Source organism: Phaethon aethereus (assembly GCF_964289735.1).
Source record: "Phaethon aethereus genome assembly, chromosome: 30".
Taxonomy (NCBI): Eukaryota; Metazoa; Chordata; class Aves; order Phaethontiformes; family Phaethontidae; genus Phaethon; species Phaethon aethereus.
In genome coordinates this window covers 589,851-610,958 of record NC_138606.1, presented here as the reverse complement: position 1 = coordinate 610,958, position 21,108 = coordinate 589,851, and the positions used below count along the sequence as shown (strand labels likewise).

The window sequence follows — 21,108 nt, the reverse complement described above, 5'->3', positions numbered from 1 at the left end:
GCTCCACGCTGAACCCCCCCAGCTCTCCCAGCCTGTCCTCCCAGCAGAGCTGTTCCAGCCCTCGGAACATTGCTGTGGCCTCCTCTGGCCCCGCTCCAAGAGGTCCATGTCTCTCCTGTGCTAAGGGCTGCCGAGCTGGGAAAAAAATCTGTTTTTTCACAGCTCAATAGAGATTATTTTTATTAAATTTGAATAATCTTGGAAAACATCATGACTTTTATGAAATGCTTTGTAAACTGGCGTTTGTTTTTTTTCTTCACTCTGTCCCTAACACTTGTCACTCAGTCCTTAGCTATTCTTAGTTTGAGGCTTCACTTCAGGAAAGTACTGGTGTGTCTTGCTAACCGCTTGAACCAGTAGCCTGTTAAATCAGGGCCTGAATATTTTTGTCATTGGGATTTATGTCTTCTTTAGGATTTGTGAAAAGATTACCATTTTACTGGATGGTATAATAGTATTTCATGTAACAGCAGGAAATTGTGTAACCTGGAATAAACTCCTCTGATGAACAGATAATCAACTAACAGATTTTTTTCTTTAAAAAAAAATTGAAAAATTACTCATTAAAAAGTTGCTGTGGTTTCTGAGCCTCTCCCATAGAAGGTGAAGGCTGTCTCAAAAATCACATTCTGGCATTTTTGCTTCTCGAAGGGAGGATGTTACCTAAAAAGAGACTGCACCCACAAACTTTCTTTTCTTTTACTATGAAGAAACTCTGAAGTGTTGTTTCTCTGCGATAGTATTACAGTAGCACAGCTAGTAGTTTGCAGAATCATGGCTAAAATTTAGAATGTCGTGTTTAAAACAAAATTAGATAATGTTCTGCTTCTCTGTTTGCCAGTTACCTGATATACGTTATTCATGGTAGGTGCTAGCATCTCTGGAGGTGATTGGCAGGTTTGGACTGACGGAGAGAAATTGCGCTGCTTTATTATGGCTGGCCAGGATGGGAGACTGGAGGATTTGCTGACAGACCAGGAGACATGGTAAATAATTCTTATCTAAATAAAGTTTCCTTAATGGAAATCTTCAACTGAAAAAGTGGGTTTTTTTCTCATCTGAGTGTAACTTGTGACCCAGATGTAAACATTTGGGGAAAGAGTAGGGTAGAGTTGCTTGCTATTAAGAATCCCTACACCCCAATGTCTGTTCTGTGCCAGCCCACCCGCTGAATAAATCTTCTTGTTGGCATTTGTCTAGATGAAGGAGGAAGATGATTTTGGGGTAGCATTATGAAGAGACTCGTGGTACGGATTTTTGATGTGGCTGAGAGTGTGTTATAGTTCATTCAGCTGGTCTGTTCTGTCTAATTTCAAATGGAAATAATTGAGATTGTCCAAGTAAAGTGGTAAATTAAGGTCACATCTTTCAAGGGCGCTGGTCAGATAAAATTAAAAGTGTTACGAGACCTCAGTGCAACTCCTGCAGAACACTTGGCTGCTTGTTTGTCAAAGGTCAGGGGGAAATTGTAGCTATTTTTATTACAGCTTTCCATGTGTCTTCCTTTCTCCACATGTTTTAACAACTGATGTAGCTTTTTTTCTCTGTAAGCTGATAATTCATTGCACTGGTGGGGCAGGGGATGTCTTTATTCTGCTCTGTCACTTGGAAAGTGGTTTGGGGGTGTTAAAATAGAAATTTTTTTTTTTATTTCTAAGGAGCTCACAGAAAGACCTTTTTTTCTTCAGAATGTCCCAAGAAAAGCTTAACATTTAAAGTCGTAATGTTTTTCTGGTCTTGGGATTAAACTTGAGCTATTTCTGTTTTGCCAGAAAGCCAAGTGCGCAGAGTTCGTCTCCACCTAATGCAGGCACCTTTGGTGTTTTTTGCATGTTATATTAGCAGTCATTTCATATTACTTTTTCCTATAATATCTATAGTGGAAGTAGGCACAACCATCAAAACATTGCTTACAGGTCTTTGCTTTGTTCCTGCAGAAACTCAGTCATAACAGATCCTGTTAGGTTTTTTTAATTAGTTTTAGATTGTAGTCTTTTGATTTGACATTTTGATCATATTTCAGGTTTTGAACCAGTTGACTATAAAGATTTCTCTTTTGTCTTTTTCTTAAGTTATCAATAAGTAGTTGCTTAGCACCTAATGTAGCAGTTGTGCTTATTAGCCATTTTTTCCTTTTGTATTTGCTTTTAAAGAAGAGGTACAGAACGGAGCAGAGGATGACATGGCAAGTCAATACATCTTCTAGGTGTTCAGGCTTCCCTGAAAATACATACTGTTCATCAAGAGGCTGAGTCTGCAATGAGTAACTTCATTTGCACACTTGCCAGTGGAGAACATTCCCCTTTCTGGGCGTGCCCATCTGTACAAGGAAAGTCTGTGGTTCCTAAAGTGTACTGCTTTTTTTAATTATTATTTTGTTACGTATTTATTTTACCGCTCCCCTAATGGCCACATATTTGTTCTGAGAAGGAGCAAGTAAACACACACATCTCTCTGCTTTGACCATACCTGTAATGGTTGCCAAACCACGGAGGAGCAGGATTTGTTCTTGTGTAGCTTTAACCTTCTAGGCTGTGATCAATGGTTGGAGCTCCTGTGTGTGGTTATAACAGAGTAATTAGCTTCAGTTTGCTGAAATATACAACCTTTGTGGTACGATCCAGAAGTTCCACTTACACAAACAGGGTGTACCCTGCACCAGACCTCATGGGTAGTTTTGGATAGGATTTTGTAAGAATGACTAATTAATTCTACTGACAGGATGCTCATATCATGAGAATTTAAATAGCCTCTTGCAGTTGTGTGATAATAGATGCTTCTGGGGAAAGTTCATGCAGCAAAGGAATACTTGGATACCAGATAACTGCTGCTTTCTCTTTGGGATTTTTTTTCTGTGTATTTTTTTTCCTTTCAGTTTTATACCGCAGTAGGTTGCTGCTCCCCTTGTAAGATTTTTACAGCAAAGCTCTGTATTCAGAGACCATTAAAGAGTATTAAACTGTTGCTGAAGAGCAAATGGAGAATTTATGGAAGAGGCACTTCGAGCTGATCAAATTTACCTTTTCAGTCTTTTTTATCTCTGCTTCTGCTGTCCAATGCCATTACGTGTTACTGGGGACACATGAGTGCTTCCTGCTGAACACAGAGTTGAAAATTGTCATAGCAGCAAATGATATACAAGCATCTCTGAGTAAATCATAGTGCTGTAAATGCATGCCGTGGAAGTTGCTCCAATACGTGTTGACAAGCAAGCCAAATTACAAGTTTATTCAGTTGCAGCAGCATCTTCAGCCGTGGAGGTTTGCAGTTCTCTTGCTAACAAACAAAAGCTTCATCCCATACAAATGAAAGCTGGATGACTTTTGGAGATGAACATAAACTTTCTTTCTTCTCCCAGGTGGTTCCATTTCACACCTCATTTGGAATTGCTGGACTAGCTTTATTAGGAGAAGAACAAATGAAGGTTGTCAATCCTGTCTTTTGTATGCCAGAAGATGTCCTTCAAGAACAAATGTACAGACTGAGCTGTCTTGCAGAAAAAAAAAGGTTGATATGCCCTGTTGCTTTGGTTTTACTGCTAGAAAGTCATCTCTGAAATCATTGGCGTATTCTGCTTTGACATGTGTTTACATTACTCTAGTAAAGCAATAGTTTTACTATGGGCTTTGTCACCTCATAAATTGTACAGAACAGACTTGTTTTAATGATCTGTGTAACATGTTCTTTGGTTGTGTAAAAGAGGTGTAGAAACCTTTCTAATCTGTATCTAAATGTATGGGTCTTTGGATATTTTTCTGAATATTCAAGTCAAAGGAAGAGTGTGAATGGCTTAATTTTTGTATTCCTGTGATATCAGCCATTTTAACCATCATCTGTCTTTGTACAAACAAGTTTTGAGTATATCACCAAACTTCAAAAGAATATGAAAAAAGCCTCACTTAAGCTATGCACTTAATGCCACACACTTTTGTATTCTTCCCATTCATGTTTGACATCAGTTTCACATACTGAGACACAAGCTTTTGCTTCTGATAGTGCTTGATACCAGTGAAATCAAAAATTATGGTTTCATTAACTATATATAAATTTACTGAAGTCCCTTAGACAAAATTTCACTGATGTTTTGAATAAAGCATACCTTGAGTGTATATATATGTGTGAAACATGCTACCATTAAGTACTCTAGAGAAAGTCTGTACAGGACAGTGACTTGTTATAGTGTCAATCCGGTATTTGCCGGCTTGAAATCCTGTTGTCTGTCATAGCTTTTAAGACAATAATTACAATCAAGTAATCAAGTGTTGGCAATTAAGAATAAAACCAGCCATGGAAAGCACTCATTTTGTGAAGGATGAAGTCCTCTCTGTCTTCACAGGAGCCCTAAAATTGCCTCTTTCACATCTCACAGACTGTGGTTGAGACTGGGTGGTATTCCAGCAAAGGGGAAGAAGTGTTTAATAATCTGTATACTTATGCTTAAAGAAGGTCTAAAGTTGTTCCAAACAGGCAGGTTAGTTTTGTCCAACCTATTCAAGTTAGTGGTGAGATAGACCTGGGCGCAATACCTTTTTCTAGACCTCTTGTACGGAAATTCAATGAGAATGTGTATTTAAATGCTTAAATGCCTCTAAGAAATTTTTAAGCCTTTATTTCTCTAAAGGCTTTTAGATGAGGTCAAACGATGATTCCGCTGTCCAGTTGCCTGATGAGTTCTCTGCTCAAAGCCTGGAATTAATTTGTTTTCAAGGCTTTAAAAAAAAAAAAGTCATGGTAAGCTTTGTGTGCAAGGGAATGAGTCAGGTGCTTTATTCATAAAGTTAGAGAAACTTAATTTTTTTTTTCTAATTCCAGGTTACATTTGCAAGTGCCACTTCTTTTTGACAAGGGAATCACACTCAGTATATAGAAATTTGACATATTTTTTCCATGTTGTGTAGACATAAAAAAATCCTTTCAAAAATCTCTGGCCTAGTGTAGACTAGGACACTGGAAATTATAATGTAGGTGATACTGCATGACAATGTAGACCATGGTAGGTTGAAAACCTATTAATATATTGGAGTCTTTCTCTGGAGGAGGTCTGGTTAATTTCTTAAGTCAGCTGTGATTTTTAAAGGTCTCCTTACAAGATTTATGGGTTAAAGGAGAAGTAGTATGTGTACAAACTCTTCTAAGAATATGCTCAAGTCCAGACGTATGTGCTTTATTCCAAGGATACGCTTTGCAGTTATGTTGAGACAGCCCAGGTGGTAAAGTCAGACTTACGATTTCTGACCGTAAGAAAGGAAGGAGGAAAGGGAAAGGATGTTTCTTCTGTTTCTGCTTCTCTTGGGAGACATTTGGATTTCTGCTTGAGAACCAGAGAAGGTCTACCACCAGCTTCAGGAGTCTTGACTGCAGATGGAAATGCTGATGTATGACTTGAAATTCTGTCTTCCACCCTCTGCTCTGCAGGGAGACTGGAGTTCCTGACGCTTGAATTTTTAAAGCTGTGTCTGGCTGATGGTGCTCAGTATGGTGACAGTACATGTCTCTGAAACCAGAAGGCTGGGAGCAACGTGGTTCAGGTGTCTGCTGAGGAGCTGCAACTGATTGCAGTCCCTGTAGGACTTCGGTTGTGAAGCTGAGTAGCTGTCAAATGACAACTGTCCGCAAAATGATGTGTCCTAGTAAAGGCTGGCTTCAGCTTGGAGTGGCTTTTAACAGTCCCACATTAAGTTCAAGAGACAAAACATTTCAGCTAGACAATGTTTTGTTTCTTAACTGGAAGGGTTTTAGTGGTGTTAATATATGCTAATATACAAAGCAGTCATACGTGCACTGTAAAACACGTGTAGAAGTAAATTGTGGTGGGTTGAACTTTGCTGGCTGCCACTTGCAATTACTGTCATGGGCAAAACAGACTTGGGGGGCATTTTAATTTATTACAATGAATTGTAACAGTAGGATAGTAAGAAATAAGAACAAATGTAAAAACACCTTCCCCTAACTCTTCCCTTTTTTCCAGGCTCAGCTTCACTCATGACTCTTCTACTTCCTCCCCTCCAAGCAGTGCAGTGGGCTGGGGAATGGGGGTTGCAGTCAATTTACTACACGTCATCTCTGATGCTCCTTCCTCCTCACACTCTTCCCCTGCTCCAGTGTGGGGTCCCTCCATTGGAGTCGGTCCTCCACGTGAGTCCTTCCCATGGGCTGCAGTTCTTCACAAACTGCTCCAGCCTGGGTCTCCCACGGGTGCCGTCCTTCAGGAACAGGCTGCTCCAGCCTCGGTCCCCCACGGGTGCCGTCCTTCAGGAACAGGCTGCTCCAGCCTGGCCCTCGTGGGATCTCAGGTCCTGCCAGCAAACCTGCTCCAGCCAGGGCTCCTCTCTCTCCCCACGGGGCCACAGGCCCTGCCAGGAGCTGGCCCTGGCGTGAGCTGCCCACGGGGTCACAGCCTCCTTCGGGCATCCCCCTGCTCCGGCATGGGACCCTCCCCGGGTGTGGGTGGGGATCTGCTCCCCCGTGGAGCTCCATGGCCGCAGGGGCACAGCCGGCCTCCCCGTGGGCTTCCCCCGGGGCTGCCGGGGTCCCTCTGCTCTGGTGCCTGGAGCCCTCCTGCCCCTCCTGCCCTGACCTTGGGGTCTGCAGGGTGGTTTCTCTCACACATTCTCACTCCTCTCTCCCAGCTGTCATTGCTTAGCAGTTGTTTTAGTCTTCCTTAAATGTTATCACAGACGCACTACCAGTGTTGCTGATGGGTTCAGCTTTGGCCAGAAGCCTGTCTGTCTTGGAGATGGCTGGCATTGGCTTTGTCTGACATGGGGGAAGCTACTCTGCTCTGGCAAGACCCCACCTGCAGTGCTGCATCCAGCTCTGGAGCCCTCAGCACAGGAAGGACATGGACCTGTTGGAGCGGGTCCAGAGGAGGCCACAAAAATGATCAGAGGGATGGAACACCTCTCCTATGAGGACAGGCTGAGAAAGTTGGGGTTTTTCAGCCTGGAGAAGAGAAGGCTCCGGGGAGACCTTATTGTGACACCTCCATATTTAAAGGATGCTTATAAGAAGGACAGAGAGAGACTTTCTACCAAGGCCTGTAGTGACAGGACAGGGGGGCACAGTTTTAAACAGAAAGAGGATAGATTTAGATTAGATATAAGGAAGAAGTTTTTTACAATGAGGGTGGTGGGATACTGGCACAGGCGCCTCACAACCTGCTTCTCAGCTGTGGATGCCCCATTCTTGGAAGTGTTCAAAGTCAGGCTGGACAAGGATTTGAGCAAACTCATCTAATGGAAGATGTCCCTGCCCTTTGCCAGGTGGTTGGACTAGATGATCTCTGAAGGTCCCTACTGATCCATCCCATTCTATGCTTCTCCATCTCCAGCACCTCCTCCAGGTATCAGCAGTCATTCTGCTGGTGCTGCAGGCAGGACTGCGATTGCTCCAGCTTCTTAGGGTGGAGTCACCTCACAGCCTGCAAAGTCCATTCCCCCAGTGTCATGGTTTAGGCTGCTCTGTGTCCCATCTTGCCAAGGGCTTGCCAACGTGCAAGCCATTAACATGTCTAACTTTCCTGCAAGCACACACTCCCATGGAGCTGGTGCCCCTTGGTTCACACCGATGGCTGTGGTCCTTGGTGGCTCGTAGCTGCAGTGGTCAAGGTGACAAGGCCAGAGAACTCTTCGGCCAGAGAAGGCCACACTGAAGTGGGCTGGTTTTCTTCTCCATCTTTTCCATCCTTGATGTTTTGACATTGTCGTCCCCCTGCCTTCATAAAACAGCTGGCAGGCTCCTCTCCCCTGACACCTAACCTTTGTTTAGGTTTTGCCAGTCTCCTGGTCATGTGTTTGGGAGGATGTCCTGCCTATTTTCAGTCCCTTGTGCTTCTCCGGTCTTTCTTCCAGCAACTGCTGTTGCTTGGGTGTCTCCCACAGGCATCTTTGCCCATCTGGAGCTCATACTGTTCCCCTTCTTGTGCAGCAAAGAGAATTCACGTCAGTGCCTGAAACGTGTCCTCTCAGCTGAACTGCCTCCCCCATGCCCTTTCCAACATCTACAGTCTCTTCACAAGGCCAGTCCCCAGCGCTAAGGCCAGGCTGGGGCTGACCCTGGATCTGCTATTAAGCACAGGGTCGTTACCAGTTGGGGGCTGGGCGTGGGGGCCAGCTTGACCAACAGGGCTGGTACACCCCACCCAGGCACCCTCACCCAACCCCTGCAGGCACAGGGACCTCTCACGTCACCTGAAACACCCCTTTCCATTGCTGTGCCCCATTCAGACCTGGGCTGTAGCTCACCTGATGCTCCTGCTTTAATTGTGCCAAAACTGCCCAGGCAGCCAAAGCTTGACCCAACTCTGCTTATGGCCAATTGCCCCGAGATTGGGGGCAAGCTGCCAGGTGCCCCGTTGTCTGCTCCTTGCAGCACGCAGGCAGCACGGTTAGTCGCTGGAGGAGGTACGTTAGGAAACAGCAGGCAGCGCTGCCTGCATTCACTGTCCCCAAGCAGCCACAAGACTGCAGGCAGCTCATGATCTGCTGTGAAAGCTACTAATGTGCTGCAGGCAACTTTTGGCAAGAGAAATGGTAAAATTAGCATCTGCACTCTGCAATGAAAATGGTATGTGAGGTATAGATATATGTGTATGTATAGCCATATCTGCATTTCTTTCCATAGCTGCATCTGTATGCTATGGGTCAAGAAGTGCGAGGAGGTACAAGACTGGGTAGTGCATTGGGAGGTGTGGGGTTTGAATTTGAAGTGCAAAACTTTACCAGAATCAGGAAATATGGATCAGAGCAGGGAACTGAGAGGAATGACAGACACTGCAGTCACCGGAGCTGTGCTCATTAAAATTTAGCAATTGGGTTTGCACAGTCCATATGTATTTTGATTTGTGTGACCTGACAAGTACCCCACTACCCTGCCACATGAGCACTGGAGAGTTCCTAGTTATGCAGCCACAATTCCAAGTGCCGCCACCTCTGACATCACTGTCCCAGGCCCTGCATCACTATGACATCACACCATCACCTGCCACCTGCTCCCTTTATTGGGCTGGTTCTAGCTGCTCTGGACGCCAGGGTCCTGGGGAGGGAGGGGAGCCCGAATGCCTGGGTCCTCAGAGGGCGGAGTCCTGGTGAGTGGCACTTTCTGGGGGTGGGGCCAGCCCCAGCAGCCCCCGGGCAGTGGTGAAGAGGTTGAGGGGGGCGGTGCCGTCGGTGATGAGGGTGGACTGCAGCCCCAGGCCCTGCAGCAGCTTCACCTGGGGGCAGGCATGGTGCTAGCCACTCCTCCGGGCAGGCCGCGCCCCCTCAGTAACCCCCACCCCCAACACCCCTGCCCCCTTGAGCCACACCCCATGGATGCCCCACCCCTGAAGACTCCACCTCTTGCTGGCAGCCCAGAGGTACCACACCCAGCAAAGCCCCACCCACTCCACAGAGACTCCACCCCCAGCCAAGGCACTGCCTCTGCACCCACAGGCTCCACCCCTGCCAGGTGACCACACCTCCTTCAGGCACCACACCCTCTGTTTAGTTCCACCCCCTGCCCACCACACAGAGCCCTCCCCCAGCCCCACCCCCATAGGCCCCGCCCCTCTCACCTGGAGTTCAGGCCCAGCCCGGGCAATGTCTCGAATAGTGTCGGGCCCCAGGGCAGCCGCCACCTCCCGCACCCTCGAGGCCTCCACGTCCGCCAGTGCCTGGGCCCGCGCTGCCTCCGCCTCCCCCCGTGCCCGCTGGGCCCGCACCTCCTGGGCCTGCACCCGCTCCAGCCGTGACAGCTCCGCCTCCTGGGGGCGGGGACAATGTTGTGACATGCCCCCCACCCACAGCTCCGCCTCCCAGAGGCAGGGCTAGCACAGGCCACCTCCTCAGGGCAGGCCCTGCCCCCCTGCATGACTCCCTCTCCACCAACCCCGCCCCCTCCCGCCAGGCCCCGCCCCCCACACCATCTCTATGGCGATGGCCTCAGCCTTCAGCTTGGCCTGGAGGATGGCAGCTTCGCCCTCGATGCGGGCAGCCTCTGCCCGGGCCTGCGCCTCTGCCCGGGCTGCCCCCGCGCTCTCCACAGCCGCGCTGCAAGGAGGAGGAAGCAGTCACATGCCCCGCCCACCACGGGCCCCACCCACTGTGAACCCCACCCACCCTGCCCACGCCCCCTGGGAAGGTGGAGGACCCTGGTGCATGTTGGGAAAGTGGAGGACCCCAGTGCATGCTGGAAAAGCAGGGGCTTCCCCCTCCAGCCCCCAGTGCCCCCAGGGAAGGTGGAGGACCCCAGTGCATGCTGGGAAGATGGCCAACCTGAGGGCCTCGAGCTCCAGCAGCTCTCTGCGCGCCCGCTCGGCCTCCGCCTGGTCCAGGAGGCGCTGCCGCTCCAGGCGTCCCCGGGCCTCCTGCGCCAGCCGCTCTGCCTCGTGCCTGGGGACAGGGATTGATGGGTGGGGAGGTGTAGGGGACATGGGGGACACAAGGGATGTTGGGGGTGCGGGGAGACACGAGGGATGTGGGGCATGTTGGGGACATGGGGGTGAAACTGGGAATTTTGAGGATACAGGGGATGTAGGGGGCGTGGGGGCACATGATTGGTATGGGGGACATAGGGGATGTAGGGAACATTTGGGGACATGAGGTATATGGAGGGGACATGGAGGGACATAGGGAAATACGGCAACATGAGGACACATAAGGAAACATTGGAAAATATGGAGGTGACTTAAGGGATATGGGGAACATGGTAGGGCACGGAGGACATGGAGGGACCTTTGGGGATGCAACAGACACAGAGACCCAGCAGTGGCCTCTTGGGATTTGGGGCTGATACTGATCTCAGCTGGAAGGTGCACTGGAGGGACGCGGGGGGACACAGGAGGAACCTGGTGGGACACGAGGTGACACAGGGGGACATGAGGACCTAGCGGCAGCCTCCTGGGAGTTGGTGGCGATCTCAATGGCCAACTGGACACTGCGCTGCAGAGCATCACGGGTGCGCTGGTCCACAGGCTCCACGCTTTGGATGTCGACACTTGTCACTACCAGTCCATTGGGGGCAAAGCGGAGCTGCTCCCGCAGACGCCCGCCCTCATCAAAGCCAAACACAGCCGAGCAGATGAGACGATTGGAATTCTGGGCACAGCAGAGACATGTGAGACACTTGGGGACATTAGGGTCACCTGGTGACATTGAGGACGTTGGGGCACTGGGGACACAGGGGGATATTGGGGAACACATGGGGCTTCATCAAAGCCAAACATGCCTGAGCAGATCAGCCTCTCTGAGTTATTGGGACAGCAGGGATATGCAAGACACTTGGGGACATCATGGACTCAAAGAGACATCAGGGACCCAGGGAGACACAGGGTGACATGGAGGGGGGAGCAAGGTGACCCACGGCACTAGTGGGGGATTGTGGGTGAGATGGGTGAAAGTGGGGACAATCGTGTGTGACTGATGGGACATGGTGGGGTGACAAGGGAGCAACTGGGCAACCAAGGAGACCTTGTGGAAGTCGTCAAAGGTGACAGCTGCCACTGCGCCGCGCACACGGGAGGCCAGGGCTTTGCAGGCATCGCCCACGAAGTCGGGGACGCTGAAGAGGCGCCCCAGGCCCTTGGGGTCCTCGGACACCTCAAAGTGCCTGGCGAGGGGGTTCTGCCCTCAGGCCTCGCCCACCCCAGACCGACCCCACCCTGGTCCTTCCCACAGCCATAACCCCACCGTGTCCCAGAGCCACACCCACCCCGAGGCCATCAGGCTCCGCCTGGCTGCCAAACCCCACCTCCTGTAGACCACACCCTCTCACTAGAAGCCTGGCCCACAGTTCCCCACCCTGAAGACCCAGGCCCCACCCCCTTGCCTAGCCCTGCCCATACTGCCTGACCCCACCCCCAAGACCAATGCCTCACACCCTTAACTAGCCCCACCATACCACCAGATTCCACCCCCAAGCCTCAGGCCCCACCCCCAGCTTGACCATGACCCCATGGCCCAAGCCCTGCCCCTGGGCCCCAGTCCCAAAGCTGTCCTTTTCCCCAGCCCTAGCCCCGCCCGCAAGGCTCACATCCCACCCCCGAAGCCCCACCCACCAGTTGTAGGCCAGCTGGAGCTGGAGGCGGGCGTGGTCGGCCGTCTCGATGGTGACGATGTCGGCACAGAAGTCAGGGCCGAGGCGGAGGCAGAGGCTGCGGCGGGCGTGGGGACGCTTGGGGCGCCCCGCCGAGAGGGACAGGACTGTCAGCTGCTCCCCAGGGCCCAGCACCACCAGCTCGGGGCCCAGCACCACCCTGCAACAGCGCGAGAGCACGTCAAGGGCACGGGAGACACGCCGGAGGCACCGCCCTGCACAGGAGGGACCCACAGCACATCAAGGACAAGCCACCATATGCTGGTCCCAGCACCGTCACCTGGGAGTGGCTCTGGCAGGGCACAGAGCCACCCTGCCAGACCAAGGACACGCAGTGACACGTGAGTGCCCAACACCACCTTGTGATGTACAAAGGACACCGGTCATGTGCCAATGACAAAGGTCACAAGACAAGGACACACCAAGGAGAGAACAGAGAACACAGGATGACAGGATCACAGCATGGCTGCGATGTGGAGGGACCCTTGAAGACCATCTTGTCCAACCCCCCACTGTTCAAGCAGGTTCACCTACAGCTGGTTGCCCATGACCATGTCTAGTTGGGCTTGACTATCTCCATAGCTCGAGACTCCTCAACTTTCTGGGCAACCTGTGCCAGTGCTCGGTCACACTCACAGTGAGAAACTGTTTCCTGATGTTCAGAGGGAACCTCCTGCGTTCCAGTTTGTGCCCATGGCCTCTGGTCCTGGGACTGGGCACCACTGAGAAGAGCCTGGCTCCATCCTCTCTGCACCCTCCCTTTAGGTACTTATATACATTGATGAGATCCCTCTGAGCCTTCTCTGCTCCAGACTAAACAGTCCCAGCTCTCTCAGTCTTTCCTCATAGGAGAGATGCTCCAGTCCCTTCATCATCTTTGCAGGTGTTTGTTGGACTCAATCCAGTATGTCCATGTCTCTTTTGTACTAGGAAGCCCAGCACTGGACACAGGTTGCTCCTCCACAGGTGCAGGATTTGCACTTCCCCTTGTTGATGTTCAAGAGGTTCCTGTCAGACCATTTCTCCAGCCTGTTGAGGTCCCCTGGGATGGCAGCATGACCCTCTGGCACCGCCCTGCACCAGAGGGGCCCAGAGCACACCAAGGACAAGCCACCACATGCTGGTCCCAGCACAGTTACCTGGGAGTGGCTCTGGCAGGGCACAGAGCCACCCTGCCAGACCAAAGACGCGCAGTGACACGTGGGCCACTCCTCCCAGTCTGATGTCCTCTGCAAACTTGCTGAGGGTGCACTCTGCCACATCGTCCAGATCACTAATGAAGATGTTAAACAGCACTGGACTCAGTACTGATCCCTGGGGTACATCACTAGTTATTGTCCTCCAACTATACTTTTTACTACTAATCACCACTCTCTGGGGCCTGGCCATTCAGACAGTTTTCAGTCCACCTCACTGCTCATCCAGCCCAGACTTCATCAGCTTCTCTATAAGGATCCTGTGGGGTAGTGTTGAAGGCCTTCCTGAAGTCCAGGTAGACAATAGCCACTGCTCTCCTCTCATCTACAAACCCAGTCATTTAATCAAAGACATTTATCAGGTTGGTCAAGCATGAATTCCCCTTGGTGAATTCACCAAGGAGAATTCATGCTGACTACTCCTGATGATCTTCTTGTCATTCACCTTCCTGGAAATGGTTTCCAGGATGAGCTGCTCCACCACCTTCACAGGGATCAAGGTGAAGCTGAGGGGCCTGTAGTTCCCTGGGTCCTCCTCTTTGCCCTTCTCAAGATGAGGCTGACCTTTCCAGTCTTTGGACACTTCTCCCGGTCACCATGATTGATCAAAGATTATCAAGAGTGGCCTCCCAATGACATCAGCCAGCTCCTTCAGCACTTTTAGTTACATCCCATTAGGGCTCATGGACATATAAATTTGCTTAAGTATTCTTTAACCTGAACACCTTCTACCAAGGGGGTGTATTCCTTGCTCCAGACTTTCACTCTGGTCTCTGGAGCCCAGGGTCCCTGAGTGTGACTCGAACAGACTGAAGCCAAGGATATGCTGTGACACAAGTCCCTGCACTGCCACTTGCTCCCCAGGGCCCTACATGACCAACTCTATACCCAGCACCACTCTGTGATGTGCCAAAAGCATGTTAAGGACATGGGTCACATGCCAAGGACCCACCAGTCCCCACACCATCACCTGCTCCCCAGAGCCCAGCACCACCAGCACTGGGCCCAGCATCAGCCGGCCACAGACATGCGAAGGACACTGGTCACACACCAAGGACACACCAAGGAACACACCATGGCACAGGGGTCACAGCAACATCACCTGCATGCTAATGCCCAGCAGCCCCTCCCCATCCCCTCCATATTTTCTCTCTATGCACCCCCCACATCCACTCTGTCCTCCATTCCACCCATGCCCAGAACCACAGGTGCTCACCGTGCCCGCCGCTCCCGGTAGTCGTAGACCTGCACGGCGGCATTGTGGGGCACCTGGTAGGTGACAGTGCAGGTGCGATCACGCTGAGGGACCCCAACATCTGGGCTGGAAGAGGAATAGACCCCAGCGTGCCCACTGCAGGTGTCTCCACGGGCTTCAGCCAGCAGCGCCTCCACCCCTGGGGGCAGCTCCTTTTCCCACAGCTCCTCGGCCTCCGTCAGCATGTAGGTCTGACCTGTCACCACCCGCACCTGCACCCAGAGCCATCTCAGGGTGCTGCTGGGCTGGGATGTCTGCTGGGGGGTTTGGGAGTGCTGGAAGGGGGTGTCTGGGGACAGTGGGAGGGGGCTTGAGGGGCAATAGGAGCATTTGAATGGGGTACAGGAGCACTGGGAAAGGGTGTGGGGGATACTGGGAGGGTGGGGGGTACTGGGAGCACTAGGATGGGTTATGGAGGGTGTGTGGAGGCACTGGGAGAGGTATAAGGGATACCAGGAGCGCTGGGATGTGGTGGAGGAGTACTGGGGATACTGGGAGGGTTTGGGGGAACTGGGATGGGGTTTGGTGGCACTGGGAGCAGGTGTATGGTGCACTGGGAGCACTGGGATGAGGTGGGGGTGTATCTGGGGGCACTGAGGGGGGGGGCTGGGAGACTGGGACTGTGTTTGGGGGCACTGGGATGAGATACATGGAATACTGGGAGCACTGGGAGGCAGTGGGGCGGATACTGAGATGGAGTATACAGTTACTGGGTGCACTGGGAGGGGTTATGGGGGGCACTAGGGGACTGTGGAATACTGGCAGGGGAACTGGGGGCACTGGGAAGGGGTATGGGAGGCTATAGGGGCTTGTACAATTAAGTTGGGCTACAGGGATTATGGGGAACCATGGGGAGGTTTCACATTATGGGAAGCTATAGGGGGCCACAGTGGGATTTGGGGAGCTATAGGGGTTATGGGAGAGCTACAGGGGTTTAGGGGGTTTGCAGGATGCTATAAAGTTCTATGGGTGAGCTGTAGGGGTTTAGGGGGTCTATGAGGAGCTATCGGTGGTCTATAGAGAGCTACAGAAGGCTGTAGGGGAGCTCTAGAAGTCTATAGGAAGCTATGGGGAACTGTGGGGGAGCTACAGGGAGCAGTAATGGGGCTATGGGGAGCCACCGAGGAAGCTATAAAGGAGCTATGGGAAGTTATAAGGGCCAACAGGGAGTTACAGGGGGCTACAAGGAGCTCCAGGGGAGCTATAGGCAGCTGTGGCAGGTACCTTGCCAGTGCGGATGTCACGCACGTAGATGCCCTCATTGTCAGCAAGGGCCACAGCCCGGCGTCGCTCCAACACGGCCACCTCAGCTGGTGGCACATACTCAAGAGGGCCCCGGGCCAGCCAGCGGTCACCCGCGCGCCGCATCACCTCCGTCCCCTCCTGGGAATGCAGGGATGGTATCAGCGACCAGCCTGGGGACACAGGGACACCTACGACCCCCTGGATGGCAACATGGGGATACAGGGACACAGACATTCCGTCACGGCCCTCTGCCACCCGTTGGCCTGAAGACATGGAGACAGGGACACCCTCCCCACAGAACTCAGGGGGGACAGTGCGGGAGGGACTCCTTCCATGGCCCTCTGCTACCCACCTGGCTTGGGGACACAGGGATGAGGACAGGAGTCCCCCTACGTGTCCCCTGAGGCCTCCATTATCCCCCAGGAGTCCCTCATGTACCCCAACTGTCCCCAGGTACCCTGATTGTCCCCCATGACCCCCAACCACTCCTGCGTCCCCTCCGGTTATCCCCTTTGTCCCCCAACTACTCTTGGTTGCCTCAGTCATCCCAGGCTCCCTGGACCCGCTCCAGTTTCTCCCAGATGCCCCCAGGGGATCCTGAACCTGCCCAGGGCCACCTCATTGGTGTCCTTGATGGTCTGGAGCGCCTGGAGCAGCAGCCCCTCATCCTCAGAGAGCACATAGACATCTTGGATGCCAGCCTGGAGCCGCTCACCCGGCTGCAGAAAGAAGGATTTCTCCCCCTGGGGACATGGGTACGTCATCAGCAGGACAGGGATATGGCAAAGCAGTAGGGACATGGGGCAGGGGCATGGGGATATGGTGGGACATGAAGTAGGGACATGAGCACATGGTGGGACTGGGGGGAAGGACATCAGGACATGGTGGAACACAGGGCAGGGACACTGGTGCATGAGGGTCCCTCAAAGATGTTTTACGGTCCCTGTGAGCCACCTTCAAGACCTTCAGGGATATTTACAGGTATGTCAGGGTCAACTTCTGGTTCCTGGTGGCCCACCCATGGGTCCCTATGGAAGCAAGACATCAGGGCTAATGTAGGTGTCTTGAGTTCCCTTGACCCACCTTTGCAACCTCTGGGGATGCATTTGGGTATGTCAGGGCCACCTGTGGTTCCTGGGGCACTCAGGTCACCTTAGGGACCCTTGGGGACACCTCAAGGGTACATTGGCATCCCTTGGGGCCACCTTTGAGACTTTTGAGGACACCTATGCATACATGAGGCTCCCTTGGTGCCACCTTAGGGTCTGCCGATGACACAATTGCGGTACATCTCATATCTTAGGGTCCCTCAGGACCACCTTTGATATCTACGGGAAAGCTAAGGCTACATTAGGTCCCTTGGAGCCACCCTTGGGTGCCCACCTTGACAACACGCTGTTGGCCCAGCTGGGGCTGCCCATTGGGCCCCACAGGGTCGAGCACCACACAGTACTGCCGGGGGCCCAGCGTCGTCACCGCCACTTCGGCCACCACCTCCTCGAACACCTCCGGGATGTAGGCCTCGCTCTGTGCCTGGGTCACCAGCCACTCCTCACCCGTGCGCCGCACCTGGCCCTCCTCATCCTCAAAGGTCCGTGTTGCCCGCAGGTGTAGGGCTTTCTGCAGTGGGGGTACACATGAGGACATGGTGGGTGATGGGACATGCCAAGCTGGCCCCAACAGGCCTTGTCACATCACAGGAGATAGAGTGATGGAACCCCGAACCTACCCCTGAGGGACCTCATCACCTGTGGGTACAGGTGGGACAGGGATGTGATGTGTTGGAGGGTGATGGTACCCCACATCCATCCTGGAGGGTCCTCGTCACCCATGGGTGCAGGGGAATGGGGACAAGGGACTCCCAAACCAGTCTCGAAGGCTCTTTGTGACCCATGAGTGCAAGAGAACTAACACACTCATCCTGAGTGTCCTTATCCCCCACGAGTGCAGCAGGCACAGGACACCCAAACCTATCCCAGGGGGTCCTCATCACCCATGGGTGCAGGAGGAAAGGGGTCATGGTGGGCTGCAGGGAAACAGGAAGGGTTTTATCATCCACTGAGGCAGGGGGAACAGGGACACCACAGGTGAAAGGAATGGGACCTCCTGGAGAGTCCTGGTCACTCATGAGTGCAAGGGAACATGGTGGCTTGGAGGGATCCCCAGGCCCCTCTGGAAGGTCCTTGTCTCCTATGTGTGCAAGGGGTCAGGGTTGCGGTGGATCAGGGGGAGATGGGGGCCTTCACCCATCCTGGAGGGTTCTAGTCACCCATGGGTGCAGGGGAATAGGGACACAGGACCCCCAAACCCAACTCAAGAAGAGCCTCATCACCCATGGGCACCAAGGAGGTGAGGGTTAGGATGCACAGTACCTTGTCTGTGAGGATGTAGGCATCCACAACATCCACCACCTCCTCGTAGACACCGGGCAGGTAGGCACCCACCTGCTTCACCAGCCACTCCTCACCTGGGAGCAGGGTGATGGGTGCTGGAGGAGCTGAGGACACTGGGGTGCTTGTGGGGGTGAAGGGACCGGGAGTCCCAGGGGTGCTGGGGTGGGACATGGGTCATAAGAGTGCTGGGGAATATGCAGTATGGGGTGCCACGGAGGTCCTAGGGGTGCTGAGGGTCCTATGGATCTCAAGCATCCTAGGGGTGCTGGGGACAAGGGGTCCTATGGGTGGGTGGCAGCCCTGAGGGTGTTGGAGGTCCTAAGAGTGGGATGGGAAGATCCTAAGGGTGCTGGGACGGGAGTCCTGGAGGTACTGGTGGTTCTGACAGTCCTATGGGTGCTGGGGGATAAGGGTCCCAGGGGTGCTGCAGGGTGGGATGGGGTTTATGGGGGGTAGGATGGGTAAGTTGGGGATCCCAGGGGTGCTAGGGAGTGGGAGGGAGTTTATGGAGGCTGGGATGGCGTAGCTGGGGATCCCAGGGGAGCGGGGAGGATGATCAGACAGGGATCCTGGGGGTGCTGAGAGGTGGGAGGGAGGATATGGAGGGGTGTGGGATGGGAACCTGAGGGATCCCAGGGATGCTGTGGGGTAGGAGGGGCTTCATGGGGGGTGAGATGGATCCCAGGGGCACTGAGGGATGGGACAGGGGTCCTGGGAATGCTGTAGGGTAGAATAGGGTGCCAGGAGTCCCAGGGAATGGGGTGGGCATGGTGGAGGCCCCAGGGGTGCTGTCAGATGAGATTGAGCTCCCATGGGTGCTAGAGGGTCCCAGGGGTATGGGGTGGGGTGGCACAGGGTGTCCCTCGAGTGTTTTGACATCAAAGGTGTCCCTTGGGTGCTGAGGGGTAGCACCAATGGTACAGGGTGATGTCATGCCAGCTGACACCAAGGCCACTGAGAGAGGGCTGAACCTGGGAGGCCACCAGGGTGTCACCAGGTGCTACCTGTGACGCGGCGGGTGCCATAGCGGTCGAGGCACTCCTTGCGTGCTCGCAGGTGGATGGCCTGGTTGTGCCCAATGACAGTGGCCTGCAGTGTCTCGGCCACCTCCACCTCCTTGCGGGGGATGTAGGTGCCTGTGGGCAGGTGGCACTGTCAGCCCACGGGTCCTCCACAGTGTCCCCAGAAGGAGATGCCCCCCTGCTCACCAGGACCCTCAAAGAGCCACTCGTCTCCTGCCACAAACTTGTTCCCATCCTCATCCTTGAAGTCAAGCAGGGCCCGCAGGCGCAGGGCAGTGTCAGCCAGCACCACCTGCAGTGGAGTGACGCCCTGGGGACACATGGACACAGGGCTGAGGGAGAATCCCCTGGGGACACGGGTGTCACAGCAGAAGTGTGGAGGACATGGGGACAAGGGGCACAGTGTGGGACTTCAGGTGATGCCCTGGGGACACTCTGGGGACACAGGTGGCATGGCAGGAGACATGGGGGCCATCGGGGGTGATGGCAGGGTTCATGGGGGGTGAAACCAGGGGAACTGGGTCACAGGTTTTCACTGTGGGGGATATGGGGAACAGGCTGGGGATGGGAGGACGCTATGGGGGAGCAGAGGACACTGCAGGGGACAGGTACACAGGTTCAGAGCAGGGACAGGGATGACATGCCAGGGGCTATAGGAGCAATGGGGGGGCATAGGGAACTATACAGCCTATAGGAACTGTGAGAGACGACAGAGGGATTAGAGAAGGTATAGGGGCTATGGGTGGCCATGGAAGGCTACTGTGGTGAGTTACAGAGAGGGGTTATGGAGCCTATAGGGGACCATGGTGGGGCTAGAGGAGCTATAGGAAGCCCTGGGGCTGCTATAGGGGGCTACAAGTACCTGCTGGATCTCCTCGCCAGGATATAGGGGGAAGGGCTCCTGGGCCAGGCGGATATCGAGGTCAGCATGCCGCAGTCGGGCCTGCCCCACTCCATCGACCAGCACGGCCCCTGTAGGGCCCCGGGCCACAGGGTTGAGCACCACGCAGTAGTGCCGGGGGGGCACCATCACCATGCGCCTGGGGGCAAACACCACCCTGCGGGCGGCCCCACATTGCTCCCCTCAGCCCTATAGAACACCTAGAGCCCTGTAGAGCCCATCAAGTCCCCCAGTCCTATAGAGCCCCACAGCCCTCCTATGGCCCTCTACAGCCTTATGGAATCCCCATGGCCCTACAGAGCTCCCAAACACCCCCATGGCACTACATAACCCCAGTGCTCCCCAGGGCCCAGAGTGCCCACAGACCTAAAAAGCCCCCCAGCATCCCCCACATCCCTAAAGAGCACCAACAGTCCTACAGATCCTCTCAAGCCCCTTATGGCCCTACAGAGTCCCTCAAACACCCCAAACAGCCCTACAGAGACCCTACACACATATAAATCTAGATGACCCTACAACCCTGCCCCATAGCACCCACATTTTATAGTCCTGCCAGACATAGGGGTGAGACCCATCATCCTACAGATCTCCTCCTGTCCCATAGCACCCACCTTTTTTGGTCCTGGCGGATGTAGGAACAGGACCCCCTCAACCCATCGGTGCCCCCCTGCCCCATAGCACCCACCTCTCGTGATCCTGCCGGATGTAGGTGTGAGGCCCAACCTCCACACGGGTGACGTTGCTGTTGAGGTCCAACACATGGACATAGTGGTAGGGGGGTATGCGGATCACAGGGTCCTCCATGGGGCAGCAGACCTTCCCGGGGTGTAGGTGAGCTTGCTGTGGGACAGAACAGCTTGTTGTGGCTCACTGCGGGGTGGGAGACCTGGCCACAGGGTGGAAAAGCTTGCTGTGGGGCTGACAAGGTTGCTGTGGGGCAGAAGAAACTGCTGTAAGGTGGATGACCTCATCGCGGCGGGGGGGGGAAGGCAGCAGGCAGAAGACATTGCCATGGGGCTCATGG

General features: G+C 53.4%; 1 protein-coding gene across 1 annotated transcript; it reads right to left on the bottom strand.

The window, feature by feature from the left end:
• Positions 1 to 9,057: 9,057 nt before the first annotated feature.
• MVP (major vault protein) lies at positions 9,058 to 20,888 on the bottom strand (the record flags this gene model as incomplete). Its single annotated transcript, XM_082012016.1, has 16 exons — positions 9,058 to 9,211; positions 9,554 to 9,742; positions 9,902 to 10,028; positions 10,254 to 10,370; positions 10,864 to 11,075; positions 11,448 to 11,586; positions 12,035 to 12,232; positions 14,485 to 14,735; positions 15,748 to 15,906; positions 16,386 to 16,511; positions 17,152 to 17,388; positions 18,141 to 18,235; positions 19,166 to 19,297; positions 19,370 to 19,493; positions 20,046 to 20,241; positions 20,770 to 20,888. 16 exons carry the CDS (start codon positions 20,886 to 20,888, stop codon positions 9,068 to 9,070), a joined length of 2,565 nt encoding a protein of 854 aa, XP_081868142.1. The 3' UTR covers positions 9,058 to 9,067.
• Between the last annotated feature and the right edge of the window lie 220 nt (positions 20,889 to 21,108).